Source organism: Stigmatopora nigra, chromosome 17 (genome assembly GCF_051989575.1).
Source record: "Stigmatopora nigra isolate UIUO_SnigA chromosome 17, RoL_Snig_1.1, whole genome shotgun sequence".
NCBI classification, from domain to species: domain Eukaryota; kingdom Metazoa; phylum Chordata; class Actinopteri; order Syngnathiformes; family Syngnathidae; genus Stigmatopora; species Stigmatopora nigra.
The window spans coordinates 2,870,701-2,887,615 of record NC_135524.1 but is presented as its reverse complement, the minus strand read 5'-3'; the positions used below and the strand labels follow the sequence as shown (position 1 = coordinate 2,887,615).

At 41.6% G+C, this 16,915-nt stretch overlaps 2 protein-coding genes and 3 long non-coding RNA genes across 9 annotated transcripts; 3 read left to right on the top strand and 2 right to left on the bottom strand.

The window, feature by feature from the left end:
* The first annotated feature begins 38 nt into the window (after window positions 1-38).
* Window positions 39-1,894, top strand: LOC144210550 (uncharacterized). Its single transcript, XR_013329404.1, has 3 exons — window positions 39-362; window positions 1,639-1,710; window positions 1,794-1,894. It is a non-coding gene; the product is annotated as an uncharacterized LOC144210550 (long non-coding RNA).
* A 900-nt stretch (window positions 1,895-2,794) lies between these two features.
* On the bottom strand, window positions 2,795-5,413 carry LOC144210738 (uncharacterized). 3 transcript variants are annotated; one of them, XR_013329448.1, is made up of 6 exons: window positions 5,251-5,413; window positions 4,978-5,061; window positions 3,332-3,413; window positions 3,194-3,274; window positions 3,042-3,129; window positions 2,795-2,984 (listed from the first exon to the last, which is right to left on the bottom strand). It is a non-coding gene; the product is annotated as an uncharacterized LOC144210738 (long non-coding RNA). The 3 variants fall into 3 exon arrangements; XR_013329447.1 differs by having other exon boundaries at window positions 2,795-2,963; XR_013329449.1 differs by having other exon boundaries at window positions 2,795-2,867.
* A 451-nt stretch (window positions 5,414-5,864) lies between these two features.
* On the top strand, window positions 5,865-9,006 carry c17h2orf42 (chromosome 17 C2orf42 homolog). The gene is made up of 9 exons (XM_077737064.1): window positions 5,865-6,014; window positions 6,097-6,167; window positions 6,381-6,753; window positions 6,835-7,471; window positions 7,549-7,668; window positions 7,731-7,835; window positions 8,017-8,225; window positions 8,507-8,651; window positions 8,729-9,006. Exons 3-9 carry the CDS (start codon window positions 6,400-6,402, stop codon window positions 8,911-8,913), a joined length of 1,755 nt encoding a protein of 584 aa, XP_077593190.1. The 5' UTR covers window positions 5,865-6,014; window positions 6,097-6,167; window positions 6,381-6,399; the 3' UTR covers window positions 8,914-9,006.
* LOC144210408 (uncharacterized) lies at window positions 7,633-9,592 on the bottom strand. The gene is made up of 3 exons (XR_013329376.1): window positions 9,187-9,592; window positions 8,500-8,859; window positions 7,633-8,220 (listed from the first exon to the last, which is right to left on the bottom strand). It is a non-coding gene; the product is annotated as an uncharacterized LOC144210408 (long non-coding RNA).
* On the top strand, window positions 9,193-16,817 carry LOC144210406 (TNF receptor-associated factor 2-like). Of its 3 annotated transcripts, none has more exons than XR_013329374.1 (12): window positions 9,193-9,409; window positions 9,906-10,118; window positions 10,230-10,308; window positions 10,403-10,501; window positions 10,635-10,796; window positions 10,956-11,030; window positions 11,091-11,165; window positions 11,236-11,802; window positions 11,873-12,050; window positions 12,393-12,541; window positions 12,613-14,454; window positions 16,705-16,817. XR_013329374.1 is itself a non-coding variant. In XM_077737063.1 (11 exons), exons 2-11 carry the CDS (start codon window positions 9,931-9,933, stop codon window positions 12,829-12,831), a joined length of 1,791 nt encoding a protein of 596 aa, XP_077593189.1. In that variant the 5' UTR covers window positions 9,193-9,409; window positions 9,906-9,930; the 3' UTR covers window positions 12,832-16,269. The 3 variants fall into 3 exon arrangements, 1 of the variants encoding a protein (XP_077593189.1); XR_013329375.1 differs by having other exon boundaries at window positions 16,652-16,791; XM_077737063.1 differs by lacking the exon at window positions 16,705-16,817 and having other exon boundaries at window positions 12,613-16,269.
* The last annotated feature ends 98 nt before the right edge of the window (window positions 16,818-16,915 follow it).

Here is a 16,915-nt window from a genome sequence, read left to right as displayed (position 1 = left end):
TTGGTCATGTTCAAATAGTCCGCCCAAAATAGGCTTCTTTGATTGGTTCTCAACCTCACAGCGTCTCGACGCTCAAGATAGCATTACGTAAAGGTTTTGGTTTGGCGATGGTGCTGCTTGGTGTTTTATAGCATCAACACCACACAACTCACGACTATTCTTCGTCATCTTATAAACATAGACGGGTTGGGAGGATAAAGCACCTCTTAGGATCGCGGTATGCAACTCACCATCTTTTCCACTTTCAATGTGATGGGAAAATGTGGGCGTGGTTGCGCCACCACGCCCATCTTTTCGACGTTAATTGAGTGCATGCGCAGTAACTTTTCCTTTTGGTGATGGTGGACATGGACGCCAAGGAGGTAAGAAATCGAGCAATTCGCTATCTAAATGCGTTTTTAACACGCGATCGGGAGATTTTTCAGCAATTAATTGAGCCCGAAACGCCAACAAATCTCTTAGTTTAATGCCAGGTTTAACACACCGTCGACAATTTAAGTATGGGCTTCTTTTCTCGACCGGCTTTGTGCCACATCATGTTACTAGTCAGCATTCGTGTTAGCGTCACGATTTGACTTAAAAAGCATGTTCTCCGTTTTCTATCCATGATTGAGTCGTGTTGCAAGACTTTAAATTTAATCAAACAACGCAAGACATCAACTGACAGTTTCCTGGGTAAGTGTCACTCTAGATTGACATCCAGGGGCATGACTTAGTTAGTTCTTGTTGTTTTGTATGTAATCGTTTTCAATCTGAGTCTTAAACACCCGTTCCCGATTTGTAATTGTTCTGGTTTTACAAAAGAATTACGTGTATACAGAATTGAAGCCAACTTTCTCCTTGCGCACTGGTGTCAAAGTACCGGCCCGCGGGCCAAATCTGGCCCACCGTGTCATTTTGTGCGGTCCGAGAAAGTAAATCATGAGTGCTGACTTTCTGTTAGGATCAAATTTAAATGAAGTTTATACATATTATTACCTCATATTCCCCTTTTTAAAATCAATAATTGTATTTTTAATCCATTTGTTACTTTTTGTTTTTAAATTTAAAGAAGCATGTTGTAAAATCTAAAATTAAATTAATTTAAATAGTTTTCCATGCTAATGTTGAACATTTTCCCCCAAATATTTTGTTACCATTTGAAATAAAAACAAATTATTACAAGATTTTCCTTCATGAAGAAAAATAAAAGGTTAAACATTTGTTTTAGATCTATAAACTGAATATTTAGGGATTTTGATGCAGTTTTTTTAATCCAATTTAAATAGAAAAAGAATATCTAAAATAGTACAGCTGACGTGAAATCAAGTTGACCTTATTGCGGCCCACGAACCAACCCGAGTTTGACACCCTGTCCCAGCTGTTAACCTCAGTCTGTATATTGAATCGCCTTGTCTGGAAAAGGGAAAATAGGACTCGCTAACTTATTTTTATTCTTTATCTTGATTGTTTATTAAAGTTCTTGTAAGGTTTCTCTATGCTATAATTGTTTGGCAACCCCCAAATGCCTTGGTTAAATCAAGTTTCCACTGTTTAACCACCAAGATAAAAACTACTTCCCATTAAAAAAAAAACTAAGCCTACATGTTGAATCTCCAGGTTGTATATATGCTAACTTGTGCTTTTTTCTCTGTTTAGCACCAAGATGCAGCTTTCTTTGTGCCGAGATGACTCTTGAGGTTACAGAAGGGGAGACTGGGACTGATCAAGGTAAAACTTAGCCCCACAAAAAGAAAGTTGAATCTCCAGTTTCTATATATTCTAACTTTTGCTATTTTTCTTGCACGCAACAGGCCTGAGGTATCTTGGTTGCCCACCTGAAGATGTCTCTCTTGCATCATATGCTGTCTCTGTATTTCTGAAAATCCAAATAAAATAAAAGCCTAAATCATGATGACATTTCACTGGCCATTCATTTCCACAGCTTTTTGACTAGATGTTTAAGGTAAGAGGGTTGTCATTTAATATTGGAGCAAGAAAAGTTTTTTTTCCTTCTAATTTAAATTCTAATTTTAGAAGTGTTTATCCCCCACCCCAATTTTTTCAAAGATTTATCTTCTAAGTATTTATCCGCCCTTTTTTAAAGATTTATCCCCCCTGCTTTTGTCAAAGGTTTATCCACCTTTTAAAAATTTATTTTCAGTATTTATCCCCCATTTTTTTCTAATTTTATTTTCATCCTCTAGATGTTCCTCCTGCTTTTTTTTCAAATTTAATTTTCTAAGTATTTATCCCCCCCTGCTTTTGTCAAAAGTTTATCCACCTTTTAAAAATTTATTTTCAATATTTATCTACCCTTTTTTCCATCTAGGTGTTTCTCCTGCTTTTTAATATTTTATTTTGTCTATCCTCCATTTTTCATGTTTACCTTCCATTTTTTTTCTAAGTGTTTATCCCCCCTGTTTTTTGTCTATTTTTTTTACTAAGTGTTTATCCCCCATTTTTTGTCAATTTTTTTTACTAAGTGTTTATCCCCCATTTTTTGTCAATTTTTTTTACTAAGTGTTTATCCCCCATTTTTTGTCAATTTTTTTTACTAAGTGTTTATCCCCCGTTTTTTTGTCAATTTTTTTTACTAAGTGTTTATCCCCCATGTTTTTGTCTTTTTTTTTTCTAAGTGTTTATCTCCCTTTTTTTGTCTTTTTTTTTTTTCTAAGTGTTTATCCCCCTTTGTTTTTTGTTAATCTACAAATGTTTTTTTAAAGTATTCTGAAATTCAAATGTTTACTTGTAAATAAATTTTTTGAACTTTGATTATGACTTGCATTTTTTGTTAGATAAAGACCAACACATGTTTACATTTCAAAGCTTTTATTTTGAAAAACTTGAATAAAATGAAGTAATTCCTCTAGTCACCAGGTGGAAATCTGGAAAACAGGATGTCAGCTTTTATTTTGAAAAAGTTTGTAGATTGGTTCCCGTTGGTGGTCCAGCATCGTAAAAAATCGAATCTTCTCCACCCCCTGGTGGAGAAGATTCGAAAACTGAAAAGGGGGGGGGGGTTAGTACAGTTAGTTAAAAAAGCAATGAGAAGGGCTCACCTTTTATTTTGAAAAACTTTGTAGATTGGTTCCCGTTGGTGCTCCAGCATCGTAAAAAATCGAATCTTCTCCACCCCCTGGTGGAATTCTGGAAAACAAAAAAAGGGGGTCAGTACATAGAGTTAAATAAAAAAGAAATGAGAAGGGCTCACCTTTTATTTTGAAAAACTTCATAAATTGGGAGCTCCTGAGGCTATCTGTTCATAAGCAGAAACCAGGTCCCCTGATGGAATCTGAAAAACAAGAGTCAATACACAGAGTTGAATATAAAACCATTGAGAAGAGCTCACCTTTTATTTTGAAAAACTTCATAAATTGGGAGCTCCTGAGGCTATCTGTTCATATGCAGAAACCAGGTCCCTCTGGTGGATTCTGAAAAACAAAAAAAAGGAGTTAGTACAGTTGAATAAAAAACATTGGGAAGAGATCACCTTTATTTTGAAAAACATGGTACACAGGCATGGAATTTTGAAAAATAAAACATTCACAATGTCTTACCTTTTATTTTGAAAAAAACTCAGATATGCTCAGGCAGAACAAATCTATGAGTTTTTGCAAAATAAAAGGCAAGACTCTGGAAATGTTTTTTTGGTTTCCTGTCTGTCAAGATAGGCTCAGGCATGAAACCTGGTCCCCCTTGGCTGTAATTCTGAAAAATAAAAAAACATTCACAAGGTCATACCTATTATTTTGAAAAAAACTCATAGATATGCTCAGGCAGAACAAACCTATGAGTTTTTTCAAAATAAAAGGCAAGACCCTGGAAATGTTTTTTTTTTTGGTTTCCTGCCTGTCGAGATAGGCTCAGGCTGGAATTCTGAAAAATAAAAAAACATTCACAAGGTCATACCTATTATTTTGAAAAAACTCAGATATGCTCAAGCAGAACAAATCTATGAGTTTTTGCAAAATAAAAGGTAAGACCTTGGAAATGTTATTTTGTTTTTCAGAATTCCAGCCAAGGGGAGCAGGTTTCCTGCCTATGTCGAGATAGGCTCTGACAGAACCAATCTTGACATAGGTAGGAAACCAAAAAAGGAGTGAAGCCACAATAGAATAAAGTACAGACTAACGCCGAACATCAAAATTTGACAAAACTACCTCCTACATTTAGCTTTTTATTCTATGAAACATCAAAAGGCAATATTAGACAGTCTACTGTAAAGACTAAAAACGATCGGTCAATTTTCCTCCACAAAACTAGATCAGGATCTTGATCAAGTGGTGGGAAATTTGAAAACACTGGACAGGGGCCTACAAGGTTAAAATAAATACTACTTCTGTCTCAAGTTTTCAGTCAATTTCAAATCTGTTAATTTTTAAAAATTAAATATCCAAAAAGTTTGTTTTACTCTTAAGATGAGGAAAATATTGTTATGTTAAAATTAGTCAAAAATGACACCTGCACTATTGAATACATGTCTCACTTAGGTTGTCAAAACCACATTTAAAACTAAAGAAAAAGGTCCAAGCCCTGAGATCTTTAAGAAATTTAAGGGGGTAAAGTATATTTATTCAAGTGCACAGTTCTATGACTTACCAGATTATATTTTTAAATTCAAAATGTGAAAAGCCACATTGAAACTCACAAGCGGGAGCTACTCCTTCACTTGCCACTATAGTAATTTTTAAAATTAAAATCAATACTAAAATCTACTTTAGGGTTTTTCATTTATCACAGCCATGTCTGGTCTAGATTAGCCGCGATAATCGAGGGATTGCTGTGTACTCCTTACACATCCACTAAAGGCATGTGTGGGAGACTTATCCATAGGTTTTTGCTATTTAAAAAAACACCAAGTTAGTTAGTGTTTTCATTCCAAATTTGAATGCATCAATATAAAAAACGAGCCAATTGCGCAAAGCCTTGAATACTAAACGTTGCCGTGTAAATATAACACGGCTAAAGGAAATCGGAACTATTTAAATGACTCACTTTGTTATGGTGTCAACAAGCTGCTCCTTTCTGGTCGTTTTGGCCACATTCTTGAGATCCCAGCAGTCTGTGCCCGTTGAGGAACTGAAACACACAATGGAACGATTAGTTTTTTAAACAAAGAGCGATCGGTAACGCAATGTAGCCAATTTGTTTGCAAACGTTGCCGTCTGCACACACTTGGGGCTGCATCACGTCAACGAATCATGCCACCGTCAAAAATAGCTCTTAAGGCGAGAACTGGGGCTTCGAAATCCCCAAATGACAACAAACCGAATGTAATGCATCGTCCAGTGAGAAGTTTGTCGGGCTTTCTTCGGCAAATCGTCACGTTTGAGCTGCTCTGCAGTGCACGCACGCACATACGCCCTTCCTGCTTCCTGGTCTATCAGCCATTGCGGCGTCTGACGTCGGCTATTTGAACTCTGGCCTCGGCCACGCCCATTAAAGGGACACATACAAAAATATATTTCTTTTCATAATAACGTGCATTAGTCAGTATATGTTTGGGTGGAGGGGCTGTAAATGCTTTTTGGTTGGACTTTAATACTTAAAAGAAAAATACATTGTTTTCATAATAACACGCATTAGTCAATAGGTGGGACGAGGGCGGGGCGGTAAATACGCGTTGATCGGGCTTTCATACTTCAAAAAATACATTGTATTCATCCTAACGTCTGTGGGGGAAGCTGTAAATACTTTTTGGTTGGGCTTTAATCCTTTAAAATACAGTTGTATTGCACATCATGAAAATTGGGATGTCATGCACTTTGGTGTTTGTTTTTTACTTCTAAACATTTAAATGATAGTACTACTGTGTACATATGCTACAAATCCCGTTGACTTATTCCGTACTGCAATTCCCATGATTCCTCAGTCAGAAAGTGCAGCCCCGCTTTTATCACGTGATTTTCCAGCCAACTGAGAGCTTCGTTACAGGCGCAATGCGGGTGTCGGGAATGTAAGAAGCAATGGCGACGGTCGACTACTCAAGCGGCTGAAATTGACTCCAATTTGACCAAAGAGAAGCTTCCTAGGTACTTGACGCCAAATTTATTCATTTGGTCACGTGACACGGTTCAGAAATATGGATGACGTCATTCTATTGTTTACCTCCAGGAGCTTGCAACTAGGCCAGCACTGTGGGCTAGTGGGTGGTCCAGTCCTAGGGTTCGGGATTCGAATCTCATGTATGTGTTACTTGTACTTTTGTGGATTGCTTCTTTACTCACCCATTTATATTTATATATATCGGCACATATCAGAAAAACTGAATGTTTCCTAAAATACGTAGTTTTCTTTATCTTTAGGCTAAAATAATAATTTTAATAAATAGTATTATTGCTAGGAAAATATTTTTCATAATATAGCCTAAATGTATGTATTTAATATCCACTGTTCAGAAGCCGATCACCCAATCACATGACCAATTGCAAAATGGACTGCACGTCCCCTTCAATTATCCCATCACCCTCCGCCACCCCACTCGCCGCCAAGCAGAGGGATGCGGGCACCAAGATGGCAGGGTCCACCCTGACCCCGGCCCTCCTCTCCAACCTGGGGAAGGCCACCATGCGTGGAATCCGCAAATGTCCGAGCTGCGGCGTCTACAACGGGACTCGGGGTCTCAGCTGCAAAAACAAACTATGCGGGATATCCCTCCGGGACGCCACCTCGGGGTCCCGGAAGGGCGGTGTGGAGGTGGTCCGAGTGATTGTTGACAGTGAGAAGCGAGACGGGAAGGAGCGGGACCATGATGGAGAAGTCGGTTGCCAGGTATGTGGCAAATATGCCATTTAAAAAAATAATAAAATATTAGCAAATGGGAAAATAGCTAACCCCTATGCGGAAATACAGGTATTTTCCGTCTGCCAGCGAGGACGAATATCTGCCCGGCTGGGCTTCGTGGAGCTGGCCCCCGCCCTCTCCACAGGTGAGGGAGACCCCGCGCTCTCTGAGATCAACATGGGTCGCTGCTACGTGCCAAACTGCGGACAAGGTTCCAGGTCTGACCAATTTGATTCCAGTACCCCCGACGCTCTCTGCGCCCACATCAAAGCCGCTGTGGAGTGCCGCCGTTCGGCCACACCCCTCAGTGTCAAAAGCTCCGCCCTCGAGGGGTTGACGGTCTCCTCGCAAACTAAAGAGGAGCTTTGGAGCCTGGCCACCAAATCCCCGGGGCCTCTTGTCCAGCGGGTATCCGGGGACACCCTGGTGGTCAAATGTTGCCCGGATTCCGTGCACCCTCTGGGGCTTCTTCATCTGACTATCGGTAGCGGCGGGGGAACACCCGAGCAGGGGAAAGGCGGCGGAAGGACTCGAGGGGTGACGTTTCAATGCACCTGCAGCCCCCATAGGGGCGAGGACACGGGCGCCGTTGAGGACTCGGACCCTTCGCAACCGTGCATGCACTTTTATGCTTGCTTGTGCGCCTTCGCTAGCGACGAGAAGCTGGCATCAGAGTTTGCCACGTTGATCAACTCTGCGACAGCTGGTATTACAACATAATAGTTCATTTGTATTTCTTCTGAGATGTTTTTGAAACATCCCTTTCCCATCCTGGTTTTGCAGTCTCACCAACGCAAAGCGGAAGATTCCTGGTTCCTTGTGAGAGGCCCTCAGCGCTACCCACTGAGTCGGGAAAATCTATTCACAAGGCCAAAAAAGCACGCACGGATGAAACACTTTTGAGTATGATTGCAAAACATTTCAAGTTTTTCCTAGTTCCTGGTACTATATCGGTCATGTTTCAGGTGGTGGACAAGTGGTGGATGAGGCTTCTGTTTCCATGGGTTTCCACCAGTGGCTTGCCAGTGTCACTGAGAGGATTCAGCAGACAATGCATTACCAGTTTGATGGTAAGTTATGCCACATGCAGTTTAAAAAAAAGTATTTCCATTTCCAAATTAACAAACGTTGGTGGTCATCACTTTTGACAAAAAAAAATTACTCAAATTTATTACTGGCCTGGGTGCACAGAATTTACTGTGAAAAAATATTATTATTATATTCTGTCATTTTGTGTGCGTTTCCTTACAGGGAAACCTGAACCTCTTGTATACCATATACCACAACCCTTCTTCAACGCCCTGCAGCACCGTCTATCGCTTGGCTCCAAGAGACGTTTGCCCAACATCACCACTTCAGTGCTAGCAAGGAACGACATTGTCCCTCCTGGCTCTTCTTCCAAGTACATCTGGCACATCACCAACTTAACAGAAGTCAAACGCATCTTCGACACTCCTGAGGTAAACACCAAAGTCCAATGTTGTTGTAAAATGGACTGAATTAAATAATAATATAATCATAATAGGTTTTTCTAACCCACTACAGTGAAAGTACAATTTTCTTTCATATATACTAAGGGCGTGACAATATTAGATCATTGAGATGCTCAACATGTTGACAATAAACAAGCTGTGACGGCTACTCTTTAAGTGATGCATTGATTTCGGACACTTCAACCGTGTGCCCTTATTATTTGCTTCAATTCCGTTCCCTTTTTCAATATATTGTCCTTACCTACCAGTTGCAGCTGGAGCTCACTCAGAGTTTCGTCCGGAATGTGGATGGTTCCTACTCGCGCTTTCAATGTCAGCAACCTCCAGATGGATTAATGACAGATTGGACGCCGCCCATTCGTCCCATGGAGCTCCAGACGTTCCTGAAAGTTGGTGAGGTGTTTGTTTTCATTTTAAAATTACTATCCTATCATGCATCATACTATTTTTTTTGTCTTTGGTGGATCTAGGACCTGGCTCAGAAGACCCAAAGGAGCCTGGCCCCTTGGTCATTGAATGGACCCCCGACGTGCTCCCTCGATGCCATGTGGGAGAGCTCAGGATTCTCTACCAGTTCGGACATCAGATGAGTGGACAACAGCTGGAATGGTCAGAGAAAGATGGCTGTGTCAAAAATGAGTTAGTGTCAAGTTAAAAAATAAAAACAATGTATTTGGGGGTTACCAAACAATTACAGGATAGAGAAATCTTACATGAAATGTAATAAACAATCAAGATAAAGAATGAAGTTACTGAGTGCTAAGTGCTATTTTCCCTTTTGCACTAAAAATAATTTAACCAAAGTTGAAAATACCAAAGTCATTCCCAGTGGCCCCAAAAAATGTGAGGGAGCAAACCATTTCCAGAAATTCCATTTACTTATTAGCCCCCCTCCCCATTATTTTGGATCATTTGGTCTGTCTCCCACCGGGTGACGTCACAACGGCGGCGGTGCGAGGATGAAAGCAATGGCGTCGATGGACGAAAACATCCGCCGCTGCCGGAGCGCTCGTCCGAGTTATTGTCGTTATGTGGCGGAAGGTAGAAATCCGCCGATGGCGAGCTTTTAAAGAGCGTCGAGTGGTGCCTCGGGACAAGAACGGGCCGGCCATGGCGGCTCATTAAGACTACAAGAGCAAAGCGGGCAGCTGGTAAGCGTGAAGGGAGGGTTTTTTTCCTCGTCTTTTCTCTCCTCCGGGTACCACTTGGTCTTCTTGTGGTTGGAGAAAGCTATGTAGCAACGAGGAGACAATCTGATGCGACATGTTAACTAAAAGACTGAGATGCTACTCAAATATTGGATCGTGTTTATTCCATGTCGACGTTTGGCATATTAACATTGGGTAACGTTGAGTATTAGGGGTGTGTCGACTCTTTCACAATACCATACAATATGAAATCGCTTCTTTATGTCATGATATAATGTGCTCATCATTTTTATAATAGGTGTAATATTATTAGTCTTCAATGGATTGCATTACGTTATTACCAGGGTTGCCAGATTGGGCGTGTTCCCGCTCAAAATTGGGCTACATCTGACAAAAGTTTCAGAAGGAACCGTGCTGAATTTGCCGTACCGTTATCAAGCCGAGCGTCCTGAAAAAAAAGTCGTTAAAAGAATGAACTTTAACGTCTCCCCCTACGCAGGTAAGAATACGAGGGATCGTAAAGCATGGCGGCCCAGGACCCTTCGCCCCCTTCGTCCATGGAGAGCAACAAGCCGGGTTACCCCAAGAAGATCCTGGGCAACAAGCTGGAAGACAAGCATCTGTGCAAGTGCTGCCACAACATCCTGAGACGACCCTTTCAGGCGCAGTGTGGCCATCGCTTCTGCTCGTACTGCTTCAACCTAGCCATTAGGTGAACCAACAAAAAATTTACAGTACAATTTGGTAGTGTTTTGGTAGACTCATGACAAAAACTTAAAATGATTCATTTTCAAATAGCAATCCCTATTTGCTTTTGTTTTAGCAATGGACCACAGAAATGCATTGCTTGCATCAAGGAGGACATTTTTGAAGAGGCCACGTCAGTCCTGAAACAAGGATGTGTGAGTACATGATCAGTTGAAAATCTGCCACATTTGTACAATTCCCTAAAATGAATTAAAATTAAAATCCATCTTTTTTTGGACATTCTCGAAGGCTTTCCCCGACAACGCCGTGCGGCGAGAAGTGGAAAACCTGGCGGCTGCGTGCATTAACGAAAGCTGCTCATGGAGAGGATCTATCAAAGAGTATGAGGTAAGCGGTCAGCATTTATAACCTATGTATCATTATGACAATTTGCAGACCGAGTACAAGTACTATAGAGTATTTCTCTAAACACTGGTTCATAAAACAAGTGTAAACAATAAACATGTTTTGTGTGTCTCAGTTGAATCACGAGGGAAAGTGTGAGTTCATGATCGTCCCGTGCCCGTCCTGCAAGGAACGCATTCGCTTCAACGAACAGGAGCGGCACAGCGAGCGCGAGTGCCCGGAGAGGACGCTCAACTGCAAGTACTGCAAGGAACCCTTTCACTTCAAGAACATCAAGGTAAACAAACCTCAGCTTTTTGAGGGGGGTTTGAAATCTTGTTCATATTGGCTTAACCCTTCAAGGGGCGCTCATTTAACTCAGTGGCTCCCATTGGAGACCTCCAATCCAATAACAACACTCACCAGAATCTATGTTTTTTCAATGTTGGCACACTAGGCCCACGATGAAATCTGCCCCAAATACCCAATGATCTGTGAAGGCTGCGCTAAAAAGAAGATACCCCGGGAAAAGGTGAGCGCTTATCTCATCAGGCTTTCCCATTCGACACTTGACATTTGTCATGTCCTCCAGTATGTGGATCACATCAAGTTCTGCAGCAAATTCAGAATGCCATGTCGCTTTCACGTGGTGGGCTGCGACATGTCGGTAAGTGAGCCCATCGTCCTCTTCGGCTCGAGTGCGACAATATATCAAAATGTCGGATGGTAACTGGTAGGTGGAGAAGGAAAAGACCCACGAGCACGAACGCGCCTTCGCCTACGAGCACCTGAACCTGCTGCTGCACTACATCATGGGTATGAAGGTGAGCATGGAGGGGCTGCAACCCCAGGGACTGGAGGTGGCGGGACACAAACTGGTGGAACTGCAGCAGTCCCTCAGGGAACTGGAGGCCCGGGTCTCCAAGCTCAACACCACCACCTCCTCCTCCTCCTCCTCCACGTCCGGGCATCCCGTGCAGGGAGCCGCCTCCTCTTCGTCCTCCTGCGGATTGGGCCTGCCAGCCCAGGGTCCCCTGCCCCCGCCTCCCGTCCTCTCCGTGTCCACCTCTTTCACTCCGCTGCCCAGCTCGGTCGGCGCCGCCCTGGAGCTTCAGCTCCACAGCGAGAAGACCAAAGTGGCCGAGCTGGGCCGCCGCTGCGCCGAGCTGGAGGTGAAGTCTGCCACCTTTGAGAACGTGGTATGCGTCTTGAATAGAGAGGTGGAGCGATTCGCCACCACCATGGAAGCCAGCAACCGACAGCATAAGTTGGACCAGGACAAGATCGAGGCTCTGAGTAACAAGGTTGGTCTGGTGGAACACCACCACATTTATTCATCACCGTTAATTTGCCTACATACTGTACGCTTTGCAGGTGCGGCAGTTAGAGAGAACAGTGGGTCTGAAGGACCTGACAGTTTCGGAAATGGAGGGTCGGCTGAGGGAGATGTCCGCCACCACGTTCGACGGCGTCTTTGTGTGGAGGATATCGGATTTTGCCAAAAAGAGACAGGACGCCGTCGCTGGTCGAGCCCCTGCCATGTTCTCGCCAGGTATGAAAATGGTTAATATCATTGCATGTATTCCATTTCAGCCAGTTTTTACCTCACTCATTTACAGACCTCCAGAAAGTAAGAACATTCTCAGAGTGCCACAAATACCACTAATGGTATGCAAGGTCTCTCTAGTGGTATGTGAAACATTTATTAATTAAAAGTTTACCCCCCAAGTACAGTTCAGGTGTATTGAACTAAAATACAAAAGGTTCACATTTTTCAGAAATGTTTATTTTCAAATACTATGTCACTTAACTCCGTTCCTATGGCGACAGGCGGGACATAGTATATAATTCATGACATGACTTTTACGCCACTTTCCGTCTTGTTCCTCAACAGCATTCTACACCAGCAAGTACGGCTACAAGATGTGTCTGAGGATCTATCTTAACGGGGACGGGACAGGGCGCGGCAGCCACTTGTCCTTGTTCTTTGTAGTGATGCGAGGAGTTAGCGACGCGTTGCTAAAGTGGCCCTTTAACCAGAAGGTATGCTAAAGAGAGTGAGTGAACCACCCAAAATCGTAGAACTTTTTTCAAAGTTTTTTTTTCTCCTCCAGGTGACACTGATGCTGCTGGATCAGAGCAACAGGGAGCACATCATAGACGCCTTCCGCCCCGACGTCACCTCCTCGTCCTTTCAGCGGCCCGTGAGCGAGATGAACATCGCCAGCGGCTGCCCACTTTTTTGCCCGCTTTCCAAACTGGACGCCAAAAACTCCTACATCCGCGACGACACCATCTTCATCAAAGCCATCGTGGACCTTACCGGGCTCTAGTAGGTGCGGGGGTCATACCAGGTGCTCACTTTTGATGACCACACCAGGGTCTCTCGTTTGAGTCCCGAGTTAATCCCTCTGGGGTGCCGCCGTTTTGTCCTTCTGCCGCTTGGAGGAGTTAAAAATGTATGCCCGGGCGAGAATGTTCCCTACAGGAGACAGGCGCTTTTTTTCCCCTCACGCGCATCGACAAAGGACACCGACGGGACAACGAGGACCGAGCGGCTAAGTCGGGCGTATCGTCGTGGCGGTAGTGGATTCGGGGCGGTGAGATCTTCCCTTTCTTTGTCTTGAGATTGTCGGTGTCGTGAGGCTCTATGTCGGGTCTCGTGGTGAGTACATTTGTCTAGACAAACGTGGAGTTTTGTGATCAACAAGGCTTACCCCCTTTTTGGTTTGCCCCTCAAGCGCCACGTGCACGCTCGCTGCGTGACAAGGGCGCTGTCGTAAATCCTTACATTTAGATTTCAGTGGTTCTCAAACTAAGGTCTGATTTTTCTAAGTATTTGTGGCAGGGCCACTCAAAAGCGCCTCAACTCACTTAAACAGCTTTTTGATATAAAATACTACAAAATGATAGTATAATGGCAACCTCCCGATAAAATTCCAGTTTAATGATCACCTTTCATTGTGTGGTGGCACAACACTTATGGATCCATGGGTTAGGAAATCAATCTACTATATTTTCCAATAAGCAGTTTCTGGACCCCAAAAGTTTGAGAACCCCCTTTTTTTTTGTAATGTTCATATTCGTTCCGACTCGCAGCCAGGGGGAGGGGGGTTAGATACCGGTGCTTTGGTACATCTGTGGAAGATAAAGTGGAATTAGTGAGGTGTCCGAGGTGCAGCCTGACATTGTTTTTTTTTCTTTTTTTTTTCTTAAGGCCCCCTCCACCTCTTCCTCCCCCCTTGCAATTATGCTCGCTGGCTCATATATCGACAGGTGGCGCTGTTCCATTCCCTCCCATGCCCACCCCCGCTCACCAAGAGTAGGAACGTCATTTTGTTGTGCGTCCAAATGTGATGTACGCGGCGCTAGCTGAACCGGCGTACTGCTGTGATTCTAATAGTGTATACTGTTTAGTGGGTGCAAATGTACAGACAGAGAAACTCAAAACATGAACGTTGGTGAACCCTCCATATTTATTATTTTCCATTTTAACTCATTCAATACCAAGGACATATTTACTGTGGATCTATAAATCATCAAGACTTTTTTTTAGATCATTTTTAAAATGAAGCCACTAATTTTATGAAAAAAGTATGAGTTAGAAAGCCCAATTTGATTTGTTCTACTTTTAATTACTGAAGAAAAAGTTAAGTTTGGCCAACTTTTCCACTTTAATTTGGCGGGTATTGAATGAGCTAAATATATCATAACTATTACCACAAAATAATTGCTCTAGCTGTTATTTCAATGGCTGCCATTGCCATTGAGCATCTTCCAGTGTCATTGACGCCACTTGACATCCGGTCTCATCCTCTAAATTTGAATGGATCGAATATCTATTGGCGTCAATGACAAAGAGTTAAAGAGCAATCTGGTCTCAAATTTCCCATCCTACATTTTGCAGGAGCCTCCCTTCGAAGTTGCCTGACTTTTTACTGGAATCTTCTGTTAAGGTACTGTTCACATTCACATTGGGGGGTTCACTGTATACACTCTTGTGTGATTTCAAATGTACAGAAAGCGAAATGACCTTTGTTGTGCTTACGAACTAGACATGGAAGCTCACGTTCGCCACCACAGTGCGGCTGGCCTGTTTTTAAACCAGTCTCGACCGGTATTGAAGCCTCTCTGTGCATGGGAGGCTTTAATTGGTAAATCACGTCAGAAAGCCGCATACCGGTTTATGCTGACGTGAATACCTTTATTTCATATTTGTTTGGAAGTGAATACAGTAGAATAGCTATTATGTTATATCTGGCCGAGTTTGTTTCAAGAAGCCGGCCTAGACCACTGGGGAACAGAGTTAGGTCTAGAAATTGAGGTCTTCTCTCTCATGTCAATTTTTTTTTTTAAACCATAGGATCTCTTCATTCTTCGTAAATTATACAAAATCCACTATGTCAGCATATTTGCAATTTATTACAGGGATTTTGAGCCATGAGCTATTTTCACAAATAAGTACCAGTAACAAGAATGCAATGGTAATTCTACCATTACATTCAAACATGTTTACAATGTTGGTTCAACACAAAACAATGTAGATTTACATTTTTTTAAAACATTTGATCATATGGGTGACAATCAACCCCATTCTCCCCTACTTTTCAGGTGTAATGGTTTTATAAAGCTCTCCAATATTGACATCATTTTAAACTACTGAAAAAGAGAACCAAGGAAATAGAAACAGACATTTTAAAAATCCCTACAATTATTAAACCCCCCCCCAAAAAAAATCTAATCAAATGACTAACTCTCCATTTAGTTATCACCAAACTAATTCAGTTGTAATCACCTTAAAAATCTCACTCAACCTAACTTTTCCCAAATTGTTCCTCAGCGTAGTCTTTATAGCAATATATGAATATATATTTTTCATATCATAAATCTATATATAAAATATTTATAGCCGTGTGGACACACGCACAAGCTGTTATAATAAGAATAGTATTATGAAATACACTATTAATTCTATATCTATGATATCAATGTTTTAATATATTTTTTTGTTGTTGAAGATGGTTTAAACAGGCCAGATTCGATTCCATTCGCCGCGGCGCGAGTCCTTCTCGAGTGCAATATGACATTTGAAGGGTTTTTACAGGGGTCACGCGTGACTTATTTCGCCTTTGTTTACATTGCGCCGAGCAACTTTTAAACTTTTACTGTATAAATATGCTTGTGAAGCCGATGCATTTGATGGAATTGTGCTCTATGTGCATTTATATTCTTAGCTGAAGAAAAAGAAGCATGTCACCCATAACATTACATGTGAGGAAAACACAAAATTTACAGTTATAACCTTTTGTGTCATGCCAAACTCAAATTTTACCTCCATGTTGTATTGCAAGGTGTTTTATTTATGTATTTTATGCCTCTACATAGGTTGCCAAATGGTTATTTAAACTTGAGCTGCTGTTTGTGTCTTGTAGTAAATTGTGTATGTGAATACGACAGTCACTGCTAGCATCAGAAGATATAAAAAAAATAATAATAATAATCAAGTGCCCACCTATAAAGTACCATCATATTTATTCCCTTAAAATCTGAATGTTAACCCTTTACACTACTGAAGAAAAATGCTTACAATGCAGTTGACTAGAAGCATCTTAGATTTTTTGCGCACTTTGCATTAGTTGTACGATTATACAGGGTATTTTTATTCTATTCGTGTACCTTAAAGAGCCATACAAGTATTAACATGTTGATATTTGGTGTTTACCGCATAAGGAAAAAAAATGCAGTCTGAAATAAAGTTTGATAAGCTTGAACATGTTATATTGTTTGACATTTTTTCCCATTTTGATGGAATTATTGATTCTGGTAGTGAGAGTTATAGTTTTATTGGTTATCTTTGCTTATAGTTTAGAATGGGGGTTACGAATTTTGACTTCTCTTCTCGACATATCAAAAGTTACTCCACAATCCCCGCATTTAATCCTCTCCGACTCTGACCCGTTTGCGAAAAAGCAGGCCAGCCCCCGAGGTGCTGTCGATACATAATTAAAAACAGGATACTGGCAGCTCCCTCGCACCCTGCTCCATATAACATATGTCCTATTCATCCTCAAAAGTCTTGATATAATGTTCCAATTTACTTTGCCTTTTGTCAACAAGGATAAACCATTCTCTCATTTCTTTGTTTTTCAGCAGCAGTGACAAAGACAGTTGGTGCCTGACAGAAAAGTTTCTGTTTTTTTTGACAGGGTTAAGTGAGTGCTTACCTGTGAATGTTTTGGAGGTGATAGTTTATTCAAAATTCATCTTGAAAATAGCCATTTTAAGCACCTTTGAGGAAAAAAGGCTCATCAAAGACACGGTAAGGGACTTCATTAATACATAGGTTGTATTATTGTGCTTACCAAAGTGACCCCTTTGTTGCCTTATTAGGACTATTGATTTTTTTTTTAAATACCT

What these genes read in the sequence shown, in the direction of transcription:
- c17h2orf42 (XM_077737064.1), top strand. Translation starts at nt 6,400, where the DNA reads ATGACCAATTGCAAAATGGACTGCACGTCCCCTTCAATTATCCCATCA. An exon ending in AATGCATTACCAGTTTGATG is followed by an intron (nt 7,836 to 8,016) that starts GTAAGTTATGCC and finishes GTTTCCTTACAG; the next exon opens with GGAAACCTGAACCTCTTGTA. An exon ending in CCAGACGTTCCTGAAAGTTG is followed by an intron (nt 8,652 to 8,728) that starts GTGAGGTGTTTG and finishes TGGTGGATCTAG; the next exon opens with GACCTGGCTCAGAAGACCCA.
- LOC144210406 (XM_077737063.1), top strand. Translation starts at nt 9,931, where the DNA reads ATGGCGGCCCAGGACCCTTCGCCCCCTTCGTCCATGGAGAGCAACAAG. An exon ending in GATCTATCAAAGAGTATGAG is followed by an intron (nt 10,502 to 10,634) that starts GTAAGCGGTCAG and finishes TGTGTGTCTCAG; the next exon opens with TTGAATCACGAGGGAAAGTG. An exon ending in CCCTGCCATGTTCTCGCCAG is followed by an intron (nt 12,051 to 12,392) that starts GTATGAAAATGG and finishes GTTCCTCAACAG; the next exon opens with CATTCTACACCAGCAAGTAC.